The 20728-nt window shown below is 36.6% G+C and overlaps 1 protein-coding gene across 32 annotated transcripts in view; it reads right to left on the bottom strand.

The window, feature by feature from the left end:
* Positions 1-9859: 9859 nt before the first annotated feature.
* The window catches only part of CLASP2 (cytoplasmic linker associated protein 2), a 145008-nt gene continuing 134139 nt past the window's right edge, over positions 9860-20728 (bottom strand). For 17 of the 32 annotated variants that reach the window (XM_062510008.1, XM_062509990.1, XM_062509974.1 and 14 more), the window contains 5 exons: positions 17388-17581; positions 16461-16589; positions 14605-14811; positions 13345-13461; positions 9861-12281 (listed from right to left, as the gene is read on the bottom strand). In XM_062510008.1, coding sequence (XP_062365992.1) covers positions 12195-12281; positions 13345-13461; positions 14605-14811; positions 16461-16589; positions 17388-17581 — 734 coding nt within the window. In that variant the 3' untranslated portion in view covers positions 9861-12194. Of the gene's footprint in view, positions 12282-13344; positions 13462-14604; positions 14812-16460; positions 16590-17387; positions 17582-20728 lie in introns of all 32 variants that reach the window. The other 15 variants (XM_062510114.1, XM_062510079.1, XM_062510054.1 and 12 more) reach the window with 3 other exon arrangements.

The raw sequence follows: 20728 nt of genomic DNA, 5'->3' as shown, positions 1-20728 counted from the left end.
GTTCCTCTCTCCAGAAGAAGCAGATAGCCAATGTCTTTGGCTGCTCCCCATTATGCGCTCTTGCTCCTCAGACTTGCTGTGCTGCTGCTGCCCAGCTGCAGGGCTTTTTTATTACCAATGTGATGTAAGTGCAGCTCAGAACTCACCAGCATCCCTGTTTCTCTACTCCTCTCCTCCCACACTGTCCTAGAGTGTGACTGAACAAACTCTGTGTTACAGAGCCAGAGAAAGCACTATTTCACTGCCCTTGGCCTCAGAGAAGCATGCAGCTCCCTCTTCATACAGTTCAGGGACTTTAAACAGTGTAACCTGAATAGGCACAACTGACTGCAGAGAAAAAGAAGAAAGATGGAGTACACAAAAACCTCTTTAAGGGAGCAAGATGCCTTCTCAGCAGTGTTTAGACTGCATCCTTTTTGCCTGTTCAGTCAGACTACAACCTTATAGTTACCTTCTTGCCATGAACCGAGATTAAAAAAACCCAACCCAACAATGTAAACACTGTCAAATTGCAGGAAAAACATTTACTCTAACACCAACCCAACACCACTTTTTGCACCCACACTTCAGGTAAAAATCATATTCAGATGCCAACCAGCTGCTTGGTGCCCTCAGTGCCATTTGTTTGCTGGAAATTTCAGCCAGGATTGCAGCATCAATTTTAAGACACACTAAGTAGTACAGGTTGATCCTGCAAAGACCTTGACACTCAGAAATAACAGGGGACACACATCCAAAATCGTCATCTGAAAATAGTTACCTGCAGAGGGCACCCATTCTGCTTGAAATAAGAACTACTGACAAATAGTTCATTGGTGGCCTTGTCATTATTTTTTTTTTTAAATACCAGCTCAGATACTTTTAAAAGGTGTTACAATATTATGGCAACACACAAGCTATGAAAATCAGAACATCAGGGAGCAAGATTCTGGGAAATAAAAATGAATTATTTCATATTAGAGTGATGATAATATGTAGCAGCCAGAAGATATTAAAATGAATGTAATTGGTTGGGGATTTTTAATAGCATCTCAGACAATTCTCCCTTAAATTATTCTATTTATTTAACATCAAAAAATGAAAACAAAAACCAAAGACCAGACTCATAGAATGGCTTGGGTTGGAAGGAATCTCAGAGATCCTGTAGTTCCAAAGCCTCTGCCATGAGCAGGGACACCTTTCACTAGACCAGGTTCTTCAAAGTCCCATATAACCTGATCTTGAACACCTCCAGGAACAGGACAGCCACAATTTCTCTGAGCAACCTGTTCCAGTATCTCACTACTCTCATAGCAAAGAAATTCTTTCTAATATCTGATCTAAAACTACTCTCAGTTTGAATCCATTCCCCCTTGTCCTGTCACCATATACTGAAATGTCTCTGTCTTTCTTGTGGGCTCCCTTCAAGTACTGGAAGACTGCAATAAGGTAACCTTACACCATCTCTTTTCCAGACTGAATAAACCCAAGTCTCTCAGTCTTTCCTCACAGGAGAGGTGCTCCATCCCTCTAATCATCTTGGTGGCCTCCTCTGTACTCACTCTACCACATCCATGTCCTTCCTGTGCTGGGTAACCCAGAGCTGGGTGCAGCTCTTCAGGTGGAATATCATCAGAGTGGAGTAAAGAGGCAGAATCATCTCCTCAACATATAATACAGAATAATAGTAGAGGAACAGTAAATGTGGGATGAGAAACAAACACCCACATGTTACGCTATTCAGGAAAGCAGAGAAGAATGGGGACTGTTGCCTTTGTGATTCTGATTCTCCTCCAAGTGGCATGTAGGTATCTTGAGGAGGGTTGTTATGACACAGATGTGCTTGTGTACACAAACTGATCTTTTGGTCCAGCAAGGATGAGAGCTGGATGAGTCTTTTAAAGGTTAGTTGCTCCTCTTCCACGTCTCTGTTACCACAGATTTGTAACAAGCATCCTCACATATGTAAAGGGCTCCATGTGTCCCAGTGATCACTGTAATTTTTTAATAATTATTTTAATTTCAGTGACTGGAGGAAAAGAATATATATTCTGGTATCCAGTTTGTTCCATAAACTGGTAAGTTGTAAAAAAAGCTACTCTGTTGTCAGCCCTAGATTTTGGCAAAGGAGTTAAATGCATACAGCACATTCATTTGTAAGCTCCACTTCCATTTGCACTGATTATTCTCAATAAGTGAACTACACATCCCATAAAACACTTTCACAACCTTCCCTTGGGGCTTACAAGAGCTTCCCATAGAGAGGGAAGGCATGTTTTGTTCTGTGACTTGTATTTCTGTCAAATGGAAAGGGTAATACCACAAATTCCCTTTCACTTGAAGAGCTCTACCACAAAATGGCTCCCACCTCTCTATGCATATACGACAGAGCTCATGTGGCTTTAAATTGTCTGATACTTTTTTCCCTCCTCAAACCAACTCATTGCTTTTGAGAGATGCTTATTTGTCAGAATGCAAATGAGAAGGAACAATGCAGTTTTGACTAGTCTTTTTTGTAAAGTCCAAGAGAGAACTTGGGAGCAAAAGCATTTCAGACAGCTGTTTTTTATCTTTAGCACAGAGTTGGTTCCTAGCCCTTTTAGAATTAATTTTGTTATTTTTAAATAACACAAACACCGCATATCAGGGTTGCAGATTTGTCATTAATACCAAGACAGACAATTTGCTGAAAATAACCACTCCAGGGGAGCCCAGGCAAGCAGTTGCAGATTCAGCTTCTACACAGGTTTAGCCCATGTATTCTGAATGCAGATAGTGAGCAAGACCTTTAGCTGTCTGATTTCAGTTCTCTGTCATTAGCTTGCCCCACTGTTACAAGAGCTTTGACTCTCCTGACAATAGAAGGCTGTAATAAAATAGGAGCATCACAACAAATATGCCCATTCAGTGCCTTACCTTCATTTGATTTTTCAAATACTTCCCTTATGTGGACAAGTGAGTCATTGATAATACCAAAAAAACTATTGCCTTGAGGAGATGGGGTGTTTAATGACAGCTTTTCTGATTTAAGTACCTGCTTCTTACAAAAGGTAGAACTCCCAAGGCCTGTGTGACAGGTGTCCCTCATGGTATGCAAACTATTTCATCCTTGATGGAATGTAACCACAGAAGTTGCTGCTACAAACCATCCAACCCCACAGCGACCACCGTCCCGGATGGTACAATAGAAGCAAAGCACAATTAGATCTTGTGGACTTCTATGCAAAAGCACTGTGAAATAGGAAATTTTGCCTTTTTTTCCCATCGAAAGGTTGACAAGATGATTATCAGTCATAGATGCTTTAAGTTCCTTGTATAGAGTACAGTAGACAGAGCATGTAGAAAAAAGTTGTTATTCAAACTAATTATTATTCAAGATAATTCACTTTTTTTCTTTGTCCTATTCAGTCTTATGTTTTGACTGATCTTTGTTGCGAACATTATATGGGTACAGCTTCAAGTAAACTGTAACTCAGTTATTTAAATCAGGACAAACTTTCAAAGTTACTTCTAAATTTGGTATTTTGCCTTGAGAAACACTGTATATTCCCCACATCCACACCTGCTGCCCTTGACTAACCTCTAGACATAAAGGTATGTGGTTACATGGTCCTTCAAGTTTGGGGACAAATAAGGTGAGTTTTTTACCTTGTACTGTTTATTGTTAGGGGGCTATTTTTTTTTCCCCTTGCTTTATGATCTGCCCAGTAAGTACACAGATCTCAGCAAAGGAGCACTGTATACACAAACAACAAGACATTATTTATTTAAAACATCACTTGCTCTAAGGCTTGTGTATGGCATGCAAAGTCCAACCTGAAATTTAAGGTGGGGAGGCTCATGTTTTGCCAATGGGTGGATATGCACTGAAGTATTTTTGTATATGGTACCTGATAATCTTATTGGTTTTTTTTCCCATGAGCTGCATTCAAAATGATGAAGTCTCCTAAGGCATCACTAAAGTTGCTAATCATTTTTTATACTGATCCGACTCCTCATATAATTCTTCTGATTGCTCTTCTGAGAACTACAACAAATGACCTTAAATACTGGCATTATGACCAAATGTCATCTTTGCTCTTTGCTTTCAACAAGTAAAAACTGTTCTATGGACAACACATGAAAAACATAACCAGGTACAATATAAGACACTGTGAATCCAGTATCTATTCTGAAAATTTTGTTTAATGAAAATTTTTGCTGTGATGATTTTTTGCAGTGATGATTTTTGTTGTGTTTAAAATACTGGTTTTCAGTTTAAAGTCAGAAGAAAGTTTTGTATTTATGCAGAAGCAATCCCTACATACCTCATGCCCAAAACAGAGTTTAGAGAAGTATTGTTATTTTGATGCATCCTATTTGGTCCTTGGATTCTTCTTGGTTATACAGCAGTTGCTGCCTAATGCAGGGGGACTTTGGATAGTATTGAGTTAATTATCCAAGTCTAGATGATACTCCTGGTTTGGATGAGCTATGAATCCATCATACATATCTATGAAAGGTGTTGACACACATTTCTAGCCCCTCTGTTTTTGAATACACACCCTCTGTCTCTCCTATACACCTTGTTAGTAGAATCTCAAACATTGTTAGTAGAATGTTTAAAATAGCTTTCTGCCCAGTTAAGGACAAAAATTGCCATGTGGGAGTGTATTTACTCCTACTACAGTGAACTTAAACAATGCTGGGTAACAGCCACAAGCAGGAATAACTTCTGCATATGATCCACTGTTGCACTGACCTGAGTTTTCCACACACCTCCTTGACACATTAAGGGCTGATCCAGCCCAGTCCTTTTGCTGTGTCTGGTCACCTGAAGGTGGCAGAAGTACAGGCGAAGTGCTGATAGCCTGAGAACAGCAATGCACTGTGTCTGTGGAATGCAGCAGGTCATGTCCACCTGCCACCTTTAATCTGTATTCTTGGATGATTTTAGGTGCTGTAATTTGGGCCTGTTGAATGCTAAAGCACTGTAAGAACTGCTGCATTTACCAGCCCTTCTTCAGTGATACAGAACTCTTGAGAAGCAGGCCCCCCAACAAAAAGAAAGAGAAATGGGAAAACCCACAATGCACATTTTTAGTAGACCTCCCAAATTTCAGTGAAGAATTAGGACACTGCCAGCATAGAGACAAGGCAACACATCACAGGATATCTGACCCGAACTCAGCCTGATGCATAACACTGCTAAATGCTTCAACATCTTCTCCTGATCATTTTGACCAAACACATTAGTTATGTAGCAGACCCTATGCTTGGATTTGCTTCAGTGTCTGCTTGATATGAGTGAGGCACTCGGAGAAGTAAAGGAGAAATATGGATTGCTTCCAATGCTCAAGTGTCAGGTTACAAAAAACTAGATTTGGCTGCTTTTGAAGAATGCAGCAGAATATACTCCCTTCTTCATGGGGTCTTGTCCCCTTTTAAGGAAGTCTCCATTGCAAGATGTTTCTGGTCTGTAGTTTATTCCACCATAGTCATATTCCTCACACTACCTACCTCTCAATCTCAGGATGCAGTAAGGTGTTGAGGTATGAAGAACTGAGGAATAAATGTGTTACTGACTTCACATCTTACAAGTTGGAACATGGCAAGTATTACCTTTTCTTTCTTCTGCTTCATTTGCTGCCTTTTAGGAAGACCATGGCTTACAAACAAACCTATGACATGGAGATCATTTGTAGACACTGAGATTTAGGCAGCATCACTGACCAGAGTATGTTGATTTAATCCATTACATCATACCTGAATCTAAACTTAAGTTAGCAGGTTTGTATGATGGTGGCAAAGGGTGGAGTCTATTTTAATTTTAGATGACTGATAAATCTGTAAAGGTGGACAAATTCAAGTAGTTGTTATTCTGCTATTCTGTGCTTGGTGGCCTAAAAATCAGTATTTGGACTCCCACACTGCTATGGCAATATAGGCTGCTTGACATAGAAAACAGAGCTTGATTATTTCTCAGTCCTAATGGACTGACTCCTTTTTACCTAAGGCTCTGAGGCAGTTTTGGTAGCCTGCCAGGTCTAACATTTTCTAGCATTGGGCTGGCTTGGTTTTGTAATTGAAGTCCTCCAACATCAGTATTTTTCTCTCAACTCCCAAAGGAGAAAGCAAGACATTGTATATTCCAAGAAAATTCCCTTCATAAAAACATTAAAAATCACACAGGGGCTTTAAGGTTTTTAAGAACATTAGCTGCAAAATACAAGGGGTTAAATTACGTATCCACACCATGTCTTTCTCCTCTTATTTTCCAGCAACCCTGCATTTTCCACCTCCTAACAGTGCAAAAATCTTACATGGCTCTAGCAGTAGGTAATTAATAGATTTCTGAGAAGAGGCAGCCTCTGACAGTGCTAGCTCTTCAAGTAAAATTTCAAGAAGTTTAAGCTGGCACTTTCTGAACAATCAGGTAATATCCAATTTAGATTTCTTCTCTAGGGCAGGTACAGGCTATATAAATGGTGATGTGTGAAAATTCCTTAGGGAAAGCAGGTAATTTTGTCTTGGAAAAGTCAATTGATTAGTTGGCCAGTGTGGCTGTAGCTGTGATCTCTAAGGTCAAAAACCACATTAAACATCTCAGAAATTCTTCAGGTAAGATACAACCATCTGTAAAAGACATTTACTGTAGTGTAAAAATGTTTTATCTGCATCAGTTTAAGTTGTGCTGAAAGGACACAAAGTAACAGGCCAGAAATAACTAATTTTTCAGATTAGAGGTGTTTTGTAGTTGCCCACCGCTAGGTACATTTCAAATGTATTATTTCAGATTAGCATATTAATTAATTAAGCATTTAAAAACATGCTGGTCTACAATTTCAAATGGAATACACAGCCGTTCCCCTACAGGCTTGCACTTGAGCTGTTTATCCAAGCTGAAATCAACAGTTTCCTCATCTTCCCTGGTATTTTGACATGAGCTATACATGCTCAGACTAAACACACTGTACTAAGAAACGGGTGGGTTTTCCTGTATTTCCTCCACCACCACTCCCCCCCCCAATACAGGCAGACCCTCTCAGCTCAGGACAGATGTTCATTCTCTGGCACAGGTCTGTGAGCCCTTGGTGTTGCTGGAGGACCAGTCTGAGATTATTCCAAACAAATCAGATTGGAGAACAGATTAGGGAAGCTCCCACAAAGGTACTCTGTTGGCTCTGCCACAGGCAGAGATAAATAGATGGTAAGGGAATACCTAAAGCAGTCCAGCTGACTTTTAAGAACATCTGTCTACTGCATAACTTAAATATACATACTTCTTTTTAACTGCTACAGGTGTTTCTAGGGCAGAGAGACACTGCTTTTGAATTTATCCTGACATAAGGTTAGCAGAACCATCTCCAGTACTGGTTGTAATGACTTCACAGAGGTCCAAAGATTAGCACTGGTGGACAATAACATGATCTAGAAAAGAAAAGATACTGAAAAAGAAACCTTGTAAAACTGTAATGCCCAAGATCAAGTTCAGTTACTTTTCTACCTCCTACCTGGTTCCAATATAAATGGGCATCAAACATTTAAATGCACATATGTTCCTTTTTCCACTGAAGAAATATTTTCAATGTTTCTCCACCCGTATTTTTTTTTCCAGTCTTCCTCCCTCAAAGTATTTCCACTATCATGACTTATATCTATCTAAAATACAGCAAAAGTTACAGAATTTTTATATTCAACAGAAATCATACAGTATTCAAAACTGCCTGCAAACTTCTTGGTAGATACACTTACTATCCTAAAATCCCATCAGCAAATGTAGAAACTGGGATAATCCAAGCTGCACAGCTTGGAAACTCTGAGCTTTTAAAGTACACTAAAACATAGAAACATGAACAAAATACAGAAAAGAGTAAGTGAAGTTTGATTTTTTTGCCAGACAACCACATTTAGTTCTTCAAACTTCCTACATTTCTGAAAATCTTCTGTGTTTTAACAAAAAAGAAAACATATAAATTATGAAGCAAATCTTCAATGTATGTGCTTTTAATGAGTTGGAAAACTCACGTGGGGAAGAATTTTAAGATGTTTTCTTAAGTGAGTTCAATATGAATATTGACTTTTATATTACCTGGAAGTAGACTGCAATTGCAAAACTCACCAGGTTACTGTTTTAACTGGGAGAAATCAACAGATTTTTTTTCCCCAGACAGTCCTCCAGTTCCGAACTGCTTATGCACCCCCATCACATTTATGTTTATTGTGTTCTCTGTGTTTGCTAAGTTCCAGCCTAACACAGTGCAAGTTACCACAGCCAGTGGAACCATTCTCACTTGCCTCCCATAGGGAGTAATTGTAGTGTAATTCAAGAAATTTATTTCTTAAAATAATTTTCTCTTTTATGATTGTTTTCAAAGGGACAGTATTACACTGAGCATTTGAATTCCTTTGCTGAAAATTCAAACTGTGAGCAGTTTTGGCCTGTATTCTCAATAGAATTTTTTTCATGGGTATGTTCGTGACTTAAACACACATATAAACCATTAAGAATATGTAAGTATTTCAAGATCCAGATGTTTGCTCTTTTTGCTCTGTGACTCACACCACAAATAATAAACACAACTCAATCTATTCCAACCTTTATCTCAAAAAACAAACAAAAAAAACCAAACCAAACCAAAAAACAACAAAAAACCCCCAAAAATCCCCCAAAACCCCAAAAACAAAACAAAACAAAAACCACCAAAAAAGCAAGCAAGTCAACTCAGGAGAATTTACATAAACATCTCTCCTTTCAATTTACATTTATTATCCAAAATTCCTTGCTAAGACTTCATCTGAACATGATATGTTAGTCAAAATTATTTAATGCACATAACATCCAAGTCTGAGACAACCATGATGTCCATTTTCCATCCTGATTCTGCATGCAGCTTTTCTTCTCCTTCCTTTTCTATATAGCCCAAACCCAAACTTTAAAAATTATATTTCAGTATTCAAATGACTGCAATGACCCATCTTCATAGAATATTGGAAGGAACATATAGAAACCCTTTCTGAAAGAACAGCAACTTACAACTGTCCTATTTTTTCCCGTATCACCTCCAGCAGGAACGTAAGGCATGACTTGAATTTGCTTGAATTTAACTGAGCTAATATCTACTTATAATATAGGAAATGAAGGCAAAAAGCAATGCAGTGAAATTTGATAAACTGGCTGCTGTGGAAATAATTTTCTTTTGAAATTCTTACAGTCATGCATTTCATTATTACATTACATGGCTTCATGTAATATAGATTCTATCTACGTAATATAAATAGATTCTAACTGTTTATAAAGACAGCAACCCCTTCTCTGCTTGAAAAACACCTAGTAATATTATAAGCAAAATATTCATTTAAATATATTGCATTGAGATTTTTAATACATGGGATATCTTAGCTTAAAACATTTAAAGACAGCTTAAAAGTAAAACTGATGTACAAACTTCAGGTAAGTATCTTCCTCCCCCCTACCTGGAGCAAAATTTTTCAGTCATATAGGGGATAAAAACCATATATTTTGTTTACATGTAAAAAAACTAGCTTTCATCCAGAATATATACTGTATGTTTAAACAACGTATATTTTCATTATGAAATAGCATCTTCAAAAAGATGACAAGTAACAGTCATCTTGCAATGATTTTCTGAAAATAGATATTGCCTATACAAAATGCAGGAATAACATGCAAGGGTATTAAGCTTAGAATCTGTGCAATTTTCTGAAGTGACCTTTTGCATCATTAAAATGTAAAACCTACAAGACTGCAGAATGAAAAATATTTTTAAGTATTAAAAAAATAAAATGTAAATTATGTATAATGTACAAATAAATGAAATAAAAAATCTGCTTAGATGAAGGAAAGCTCTTTCTTTGAAGATGAAGGATGTGTTCATAAAGATTATATTTAATTTTTTAGAAAATTGTCTAATATACCTATATTCACAGCATGTTCTCAAATGCCAAGTCAGATTTAGTAACAAGACTATATAAAGAAACATCATTGAACAAAACATGAAGATTAAGATAATTCTTTTAACCAATGCTGTATTAATCACATTTATAATTTTTCTTAGAGCATGTGATGAAATAAAACAGAAAAACCAGAATGTATACATTGCTAATCTTTTAAGTAATGTTATATACATTTTATTGCCAGTATATGCACAATGATAAGCATAGAACTATAAATACACAATGTAATTAAACAGTAGAAAACAACAAGGATGTTACATGTAACAAAGGAAAGAAGGAGGAGATACTGTTTTCTTCATGTAGCTGCTAAAAAGGGAATTATGACAGTCTTGGGTTGAAGTCTTTACATATATTTCTACAACTTTTCCTCCAAATAAATCTCTGCAATGGCATCACTTCTTTAATAATCACATCTTAGCTCTTTCTATCGCATTCACTTCAAACTAAAGTAAAAACAACCTTTCCTTTTAACTACAAGCATCTGACTTTATTTTTTATTTAGTTTTGTTTTTCAGGGTTCCTAGCAAATAAAGTGTGTAAGTAGTTTCTTACAATATTTGGCTGCAACGTTGAAGAATAGAGCTTTGAATACACATTAAGTGATAATTTGGAAAAAAAAAAAAATTCTGTAGATAGTTCTTCTACTGGGTGCTATATGCAGCAGCTCAGTCAAAAATTAATCACCCTGAAGAGGTAGAGAGAATTTTAGCCTAGTATAGATCATCATCCTTGGCACCACTATTTTCTCTCTTATCAGGATACATTTCCTGCAACTAGACAACACCACAGTCAAAGGGAATAAAAAGTCAGGAAAAAAAGTTCCACTATTTCTGTGAAGGGCACTGTTTCATCCCATTTCTCGCTCAATTAGCCTGCTGCTTATATTTAAAAAAAAAAAAGGAAAAAGACAACATTTAGGGACACATTTACTTATCTTCGTTCTCTTTCCATTATCAACTTCATAAATACAAAGAACCATTATTCACAATATACTAACTCTTTTTCAAAAATGGAAAAACAAACCCTTGAAACATTTCTACACCTTAATCCAGATGGGTCTTGAGGATGCTATTCAAGAAAACCATGCAAATAATTTGGTGCAGCTTTTCCTACTCATCCAAAATATATATATTTCTTTAAATTAAAAGGTGGCAAGATTCATAGCATTTGGGACTATTCCCCCCTCCCCCCATTTAAATTCAATGCAGAAAATCTTGGTGCTTTTCAGAAGGTAAGGAATAAATTGTTTTCTGCACTGCTGTAATAAAATCCCATGTGAGTTACAATACAAGACTATTTGTTCCAGCAATTAGGTTGAGAGGAAACATTCTAGTGATAAAGATAAATACATACTGAGCATGCTTGGGTAGAGAACTCCATTCTGAAGCATCCTGCTTGAAGAACGAAAGGTGACAAGGATGGTTCACATCCATCAAGTGACCATGAACTCTGCTGCTCACCAGCAGGCTGCCACACTATCACTAGGTCGGCAGTGCTGCCCTGGCAGGGCTGTCTTCCACATTAAGAGGTACTGGTTGTACCAGACCTCTGCTGTGCACACTAAATTCTTATTTATGCAACAAACATACAACCAATGAACAATATCACTGTGACAGAACTGGATCAATCCAGCTTTCTTTTTATAGGCATATTTCTCAATCTCCAGAATATCCCAAACAAGCTATAAATATGATGATGAACCACCAACACAGTGAGTCTCACTGCAGTTCAGACTAGTTCAGCCTTGTTTCACATCACTTCTTGCTTCTAGCGAAGGACATGACACTCAAACAAAACAGCAATAAAAAGGCAGTGTTATCTGCAGCTGAAAAAAGCAACAGAATTTATATTTTAACTTCTGAAGCTTAAAGCATAGCTTTTTAATTAGCATTAAAAAAATCTCTTTTTTTAATACAGTAACACTGGCAAAAGTTAATGGGAAGACAAAGAGGATTATGAACAGGATAACTGATGGATAAGATTATTTTAAATTTTTATTCTGCCTTGATCAATTGATGTTAATACTGTTTTACCTTAGATTTGGAATAATTTTATTGCAACAGTCTCATGTCACGAGGACAGTGTCGGTTAAAGAAAAAAAAAACCCAAACCCCAAACAAAAGAAAAATAACAAAAGAAGATGGGGGGGACGACCAAAAGAAAACAAGAAAAAAGTTCCAGAAGTTGCATGTAAGGATTTTCCTTTCACTGAAGAGGGCCCTTGCTTTAGGAGACCTGGTTAACTCTTGTCAGCTTCATTAGCTTTGTCCAGACATATCTGCTGCTGTATCCCCTGCGCCAGAGCCTGTTTGTGCCCTTTTGATGTAAAGGTTCAATAATTTCATCTGCAAATTTAAGCCAGAAATTAACTCTGTTTAGTATTTGCAAACTGTACAGACTGATTACAGTAATTGTACAACAAAATAGACATTAATCCTTTTTCTTTTCCCTAAAAGCAAAATTACACTTTACACAGTTGATTCAAAAGGAACATAACATGCCAACGGAAAACATCAAACAAAAGTAAAATCTGTCACAAGTAAACTGCTTAAGCTTCTCTAAGGATGTAAAGAGTACGATATAAGGTAACTAGATTAAGATAGATGGAGTACTTTCCTCCAGTTACAATACTTTTCTAAATATGGTAGTGGTTTGGTTTTTTTTTTCTTTTAAGTTAATGCTGAGGTTTTAGCTGCTAGTCAGAGTTGCTGATGCTGGTACTTACTAAAGCTTCTAATATTGTCTAGAGTCACTTTAAATACAATCACTGCCAGAGACTATTTTAAAGATAGAACTGTCTTCTATCACAGACACACAAAATTAATTGTCCTGTTTTACTCCCAAGGACAAAGAGATTCACAATTAACATATAGTTGTTTATATGCAAAAAACTGCTTGAAAAAGATGTCAACAAAGTCATAACTATCCTGAAATAAAAAGGAGTAGACTGTGGCTTATTATTTCAAATTAGAGGTACTGAGAAGACTGGTGAAAGCAAAATAACAAGGAGAAAGAATTTATGAAACTTCTCTATGTAACATGGACATATCATGTTCCTTGTTTTTCAATAAGAACTTGCATGAAAACAAAGACAAGAAACACTGATAGGAAAAGCCTGCTGAATGCAGCCATTATCACTACTACCTGCATACAAGTAACTGAATGCATTAAAAAAGCAGTAAGAAACATAGTTTAGGAATTATCTTCATGCAAAAGTTTGTACACTTGCATAAATAAAGATCTGTGGACTCTCAGTTTTGAATATTTTACAGCAAAGTTGTATTAATACAACTGATATTCTCTTTCAAGTATACACTTGTTTGAAACTTTCTGGCAATGGCAACCAAAATGCCAATTCATAGATACAATTATGAGCCAAAATTTCTTTACACAATATCTTCTACTTACTTTACTGCCAGTGAGTTGACTGAGATGTGGTTTTAGTTCATCACCAATTACTGCATGAATAGCTACAAGGCAGAAAACACATGCCTTACGAACGCTGCTCTCTGAATTATCATAACCCTAGAAAGCAATAAAATTAACATGAATACCTTATCAGTTAGTGATTAAAAGCCCCAGAAAGCTCTTTACTTATTTACTATAATAAACACATTGAAGTCTATGGTAAATTAATGCCAGTGTAGCCCAATGAAGCATTCCAACAAAAAACCAGACACAAATACAGCACATGCAGTTAAAAAGCAGGTTGCCTATTAGTCATCATCAATAATCATTTTCCAAGCTGAATTTAAAACCCACACAGTCCTGTTCATAAGTTACACTGAAAACCAAGCTGCTGCCATGCAATAGGTGAGCACGTAAGAGAATGCTTCTAGATTATACAGGTATTTACTTAAAGCAAAAGACCACTCACAATTTAGAGCTTCCTGACTCTCTGAATGAACCCTCTTAACAGCTAAAGATTCTTTTGTTAACCTCCACCTCATTCTTCAATGATTTTTGTTTCTTTTGCCATTTTTCTAACACTCCATGCCTGGCTGTCTCACTCAGACTCCCTTCTCAGCCTCTATTTTCCTGCAGATGTAGGAGTGGGTCACACTCATTAAAGACAAATCTGCACAATGCAGCTGCCAACTCCAGAAAGTCTTGATCCATTAAGGAAATTAATGTATTTTGGCTCTTAATATGATACTAAAAAAAGCTGGTAAAAAACTCCAGTTTTAAAGACAAAGGAAGAGAAAACTTGGATATCCTTCTAATTTTATTCAACTTTTATAAAACTGCTTGTTTCCTCTTGCCTCCCAAAAGCCCCAGCTGATAAAACCCTACAATTATACATAAATAAAACATGTTGAATTTCACATCAAATTATGTAACTTGGAAAAAAGTTTAAAAAACAAAGAGCTATCTTAGAACTATAACTATCTACCCAGCTTACCTATAACCAGGACTTTATAACCTACTGAGATTCCCCGAGTCCTAGTAATGGTTATAATTTAGCTCCCTGTTAACAAAAGAGATTGTTCCCACTGTTGAAGGTATTTCTGGGTCAAAGCAGCCATCAACTATCAGACAAGTGAAATCCCTTGTAAGAACCAAATGGTACTATTTTTTAAAAGTCTTTGCAATTTGAGTGTATACATTTCTTTTTACTAGTCTGTTTGGTCTTTACGCCCTCTATTTTCTTCTTTCTTCTCTCCTTACCTGTATTAGACCTGGCACAATCTCTGGTAAAATCTGAGTAAGGGTTTCTTTAGGTACTCTTTCTATAACTTTTGTCTGCATTTTGATTGCAGCCAGATTAATGGGGTAATCTGCAGTTTGGATAATTGGACAGAGAACTTTGATGCACTGATCTGGGCTAATGGAAGTGGCCAGCATGGAAGCAGCTTCTTCAGCAGATCTCACCACCTATTTAAAAAAAAGACACAGAAGAGTGATTTATATGAGACTCTTACTCTGTGGTCTGTTTTCTGGCAGTAATGGACTTGAGCATAAAAATTTCCTATCAAGACTTCTGCAATATCATAGAAATATGTAGAGTCCAGCCATTGGACATTATTTCTTAAAAACACAATTCTTCCCGATATTCTGTGGCTCCTATGTCCTTGGTAATACACATCAGTTTTTCAACCTTGCTTGTTTAATTGGATCTGAAATTTCTGTATTCTGCATACCCTCCAACTACATACTGAAATATCACCACCTTTGGAAACCTGTAATTTCTTGTGTTGTCATTTGTTATAGCTCGTTAGGTCAGTGATCACTGATAAAACATGTTTTCACCTTCATTTTGTCAAAGGTGTGTTTAATGACATATCTAGATTGTTAATTGTAGAAGCCAATCTAGCTGTTCTTCTTCCTGTATAATTGTGAAAGAAACTATGATAAGAGAGTACTTTAAGCCTGAGGAATATACAGAACAAGAAGAATTAGGTAGGACTTCAACAGCTACACGAGCTCAAAACACAACAAGGGCACCACAGAGAAAATTAACATCTGATTTTCTCATTAGTGCCGCACTGATGTCTACCATCTAACAAGGGAAACTACTGTACAAAATGAGTGGTTGTACAAAGTGATGTAAAAAAAACTCCAAAATTTTCTCTCCATCCTTTACAATCTCACTCCTATCACACAAAATGATAAGAGGGGAAAAAAACACAGGAACAGAGAAGAACGGTGAGGAATTGACACTGTAATAGATACAGTATATGAAACAAATGCAGACAGCACAGGGAAAAGAGAAATGAGTTATCAAAAGAGTGATAAAGTCATGGGATGGGAGGAATCACAGCCTGAAATTCCACAGTATATTCCACAAAGTGCCCTTGCATGGGGAAAACGTACTCATTTAGTAATGAACATTTCCTCAGCATCAGTGACACTAATGTCAGAAGTTGAATATTGGACTCTTTACTGTATCTGTTTTCTATATTTACATGCATTGTTCTTTATTGTTTATGCAGGCATCACAAAAAACTCTGAGCAAGGTTACATTTACCTTTTTCCTGAATCCCTTCACTATTCCTGGCACTAGCACCTCCGCCACTGACATATTCCCATGCATTTTCCCATAACACCTTCAAAGCCATGTTATCAAACAGAGCAGAATGGAAATGGTTGACAATTCCTTGTCTTGTTTAGTCTCTTCTCTCAACCATAAATCTCACTGAAATCCAAAAGCTTGTTTTAGATCTCTAGTAAACCTATATTCTGCTTAAGATGTCAAACAAGGAAAAACACCTTTCAGTTATTCCTTAAGGAGTCATGGTAAGACACTGTTGGTTCCACTGTCCGGTGGAATGGCACCCAAGGCAATAGTAACTGAGGATGGTATTAACCATTCAAGAGCTTTTAGAACTGAAGGATTTTTTTCCTTACAAACCCATGTTAACTAATAACATCATTGTTATTAAATACCTAATAATATGCTTGTTATTAAAAAAATTACTTCCTCAGTAAGAATTGATTATTTCTCATTTTCTGGATAGCTCGTTCCCTTTGTAATAATTTGTTATAACTTATATATAACATATATAAAATTACTGATTACTGACCTCCTTATGAGGATCCTTATGCGCTTCTAATGTCTTCATGATTGTGAGTTCTGCATAATTCTTAAACCTTGCTGGCTGGTTTCTTAGAATTTCTCTTAGAACTTTCAGTGCCAAAGCTCTAATTGCATGCTAAAGATTCAATATTAAAATTAATGAGTTACGCATCTTTAAACAGACATGTGCCTGTAATATTTGTTCAGCTGCTGGAAAAGTCTTTAGTAATGGAAAAAATAGAAAAAAATCAGATTATACTTTTTACACATACACAGTCTGAATCTAGTGTTAACAAATAAAAGTAGGAAAAAAATCTATTAAATCTCTCTTTTTGCAGAAAATTCAGGTGACTTATCCTAAACACACTGCTAAACTAATTTGACTTATTTATGTTACCCAGAAGTTAAGTTGCAAACATAAGCGCTCATAAAACCATCATGCAAATGCACTCTTTACTTTTTCTTTTTACAATTATTTTAAAAATCAAACACAAGTACTGGTGTCTTTTTGATTCTCAGTAATTTCAGAAACATGGCCTTTGTAGAGAACTACTACATAGAACTCAGTCTCTTCACAACAACCATTACTATATTTGAGAAATAAATTTTAAATGCTTTGCCACACATGATATTTTTATATTCTAGATTCATTCAGGGGCAACAAAGAGATAAGCTTTTAATCTCAGTGCAAAAATATTTCATTCAATCTACCATGTCAGAATCAACAAATAGGAATCCTGGAGAAGTATCACTGATGCCCTTTTCACCATCAGAACAATTGGACTTCATGGCATCTTTGTATTTCCATTTTTTGTGTTTGTTTTTCCACCACTAACTGGGATTTGTGCCCTTTCTCCAAGTCATACAAATGTCAAAGGTACTGAAAGTAAGCCATGTACTTGGTTAACATTCTTAATGATGTTTCTGAATTTACCTCTTTATCTCCAAGTGTTTCAAGCAGCAGAAGTAGTATTGTTTTGAAGTGCTCATCCCAAACACCAAAAGACTCTTCCTGAGTTAACTTCATGAGCTCATACAGGGCAACTTTTCTTTCTTCAACTCTCTCATTATGGTTTGATAACTCTTTCAGTAGCTCTGCAACCAGATCAGAATGGTCCATGGGAGGCTCTGTCAAAAACAATATACAAACACAATTATTGCAAATAAATACTAGTGCTTGTTGTACAACTAAAGGATATTTTCTAGTGTGACTGGCTCTCTTTCGAGCATGCTTTTGTTTGTTTCCCCACATTTGCCTGCAAGAATTGCAGTTTGGCTACTACATTTTCAGCACAGCCAATACTGCTGAACAAGCTTACAATTCCCCCCCAAATGAATGCACAAAAACCTCCTAGCAGGCTAGTCTCCTGAAGGAGTTTTTAGGCTTGCAGTACCCACTAAGTACTCTGAATTCTTTGCACGAAGGGCCATCTATTCCCTTCTGTTCCCATGACCCTTCTATTCAAGATGAAAAATTTTATTTTCTCTGTTAGTATTACAAAATTGTTTAGACTTTTGTAAGCCATGATTCCACAACAATAGCTAGGTTGCTAAAACAAATGGGGGGAAAGAAAGTACAATGGTTCTTGGTACAAAAGAACTGAAATAAAGGCAAACTAGGGTTATTAGTACCATAGATCCCAAAACCAATTCACTAAGACATGGCTCTGGATTTTAGTTTTGATTAGAGAGGATTGCATGATAATGGAAAAACCCATTAGTGACATAACCTATATTTGTAAATAACTGGCAAACAGAGTGATCCACAAACAGTCAAGAAACTTTAAAATGGTCTTAATGAAAACTTGAGTATCAACTTAGTACCTTTATTCCATCATCAAGACCCATTTAGCCTTTAAGAAAGGAAAGTATAGAGCTTCCATCTTTGCACTGAAACTTTTGGAAAAATTAACAGAAACATGCCTTTTCCTAAGGCAAAAATTTGGAAGTTCTGGCATACAATGCAAATGCATTGAACCATTCCTGAAATGACTGCATGTACTAACACATGAAATACATGCTCCACAACAAATTAATTGTATCATACACTGAGAAACAACAACCCTTGTATATCTTGTATTACTATACTCAGTACTGTAACTTACAAATGCTGTACGAAGCACTTGTACAAAGAAAACAGTAAAAGCTGAATACCACAGAATTAAGTAAGTATCTTAATAGCACACATCAGCTGCTGTAAAAATCATGCTGATTTTGAACCTCACATTCCTATTTGCATTTTCCTTTGCATGAATAAACAGGAGCACCAGAACCTGAAAGCAAACTACAAACAACTCTGCTGCCTCTGTTATTAATGGATGAATAATGTTTGACTAAATGGCAGACTGAAATTGCATTAGGTGAGTTATTATTTAAAGCAGATGAACAGAATTGGACAGTAATTTTTATGGAAACAAGATCATTACTTTTATTGGCAGTATTATTACACTTGTTCAACCAAACATATATAGCTACAGCAAATCTTATTTGGATGATATCTATAGTAAATCCTATTTGGGAATGCATATTGACACTTCATTAGCAAAACTACTAATTTAAATGTATCTGTTTAAGGTATTTTCATTGTGGTGTCATCTTAAATGTACGGACTGAAGGGTTAAAGAGCGGGGAAGGCAACAGCCATGTCCATGCAGGAATATGGGGAGGAAAGAAGCTCCAGTAGTGGACTACATAACTGAAGAACATGAAGATAACCAAGAGGGATGTGCCTTTACAGCTTGCCTTTTTCATTCCTTTTTATGACTTAGCACCCAGTGTTTTATTTCCAAACATTCTCCAGATAAGAATAGAGAAGCATTGAAGAAGTCATGTTCAAAGTCTACTCTCAAAATTTCTTTTTCAGAAAGGAAACAAAGCACAAATTAAGTGGAGCAGATGCAACTCCTTCATTTGAATGAATTAAAATTTGCATTAGAGAGAGATAAGTAATTGATGAAGAACAACTCTTCTCAAACCAATCAAATCACATCCTTTTGACAGGATAAACAGTTTGGAGGGTTGAAAGGGAACATATAGGTATGTCCTGAATTTAGGATACATTTTCCTACTGCCACTCACAGCATTTTAATATAAAACCTATGCAAACATGGTGGCCAAAAAAGGAAACAAAGCAAGCACAAAACTTGATTAATCACTTGCAGGGTGAAGGGCTTTCTATTAATCCAGGAGCATATGAGTGATGTTCTTGCTTGGATGCGTGCAGAGCCTGGTTCTCTTGGATGCATTTGTTAGTACTATCTAAGGAATGTGGAGTGAACTCAGAAAATCTGTAAATGACATCACTTTAGGAGTAATCACAAACATTCTGGAGAAGAGTAAGAGCTGAAAATTATCACGTCAAATCAAAGGAATGGTCTGAAAGAGAAAAAGATGCCAAGCGTAAGGCAAGACAGAAGCAGAAATCTTAAGCCCATATACAAAGTGGCAGGCAAAAACAAAGATGTTTGGAAAGTGCAATCCATGGAAGTAATCTGAAATAAATAAGCTTCTTTGGAGAAGAACACTGTTTTTCAAACAGAGACTGTGAACTGCTTTTAAGGAGTCTGGAAGTGACTTAAAGAGCCAGGTTTCCCTATACTTCAGATAAAGAGCATTCCCCTTGGGGAAAAGACGAAGTGCAAGTGGTTGGAATATTTAGGCTGTTACTCTGAAAACCTTTTTACCGTAAGAGAGGCAAAACACTCAAATGAGTTATGTGAGGCACACTGTGGCATCTCCTCCACTGAAAATTTTTAACTGCCAGACAAACCATCTGTAGAATACACATTCCTGCCCCAGTGTTGTTGACAGGACTGTCGAGCAGCTAACTAACGCTTTCCCATCTAGCCTTGTATTTCCACATCTTTCTGTCAGTAATGCATGACAGGATAGCTGGGAATCCAGTACTAACATAATTTTGTATCAGAAACACGGAGCAATAATGTGGAATTTCCAAAAACTGATATCTAATGTCAAACGAGCCCCTCAGGTTCACGGGGAAAGTGTGTAATTCGCAACAGAGGAGTTGTAGGCACAAAGCGTTTTGCCAAGTGTATCTTTTATCTTGCAGACTTTTTATAAATAATCCCAGATGAAATTCTGAAGGTAACACACAAATGACAGAATGTACATGATATAACTGAATACTGAAGGTGAGCAACACAGGAATGAAAGAAAGTACTTCATCAAGATCTATTAAAGAGCAGAACTAAATAATGCATTACACTACTCTTCCAACCAGGACAAACTAATACTGGACAGGGATGCTTTCACTCC

The sequence above is a fragment of the Cinclus cinclus genome, chromosome 1 (assembly GCF_963662255.1).
Source record: "Cinclus cinclus chromosome 1, bCinCin1.1, whole genome shotgun sequence".
Classification (NCBI taxonomy): Eukaryota; Metazoa; Chordata; class Aves; order Passeriformes; family Cinclidae; genus Cinclus; species Cinclus cinclus.
This window is presented reverse-complemented; position numbering and strand designations above follow the sequence as displayed.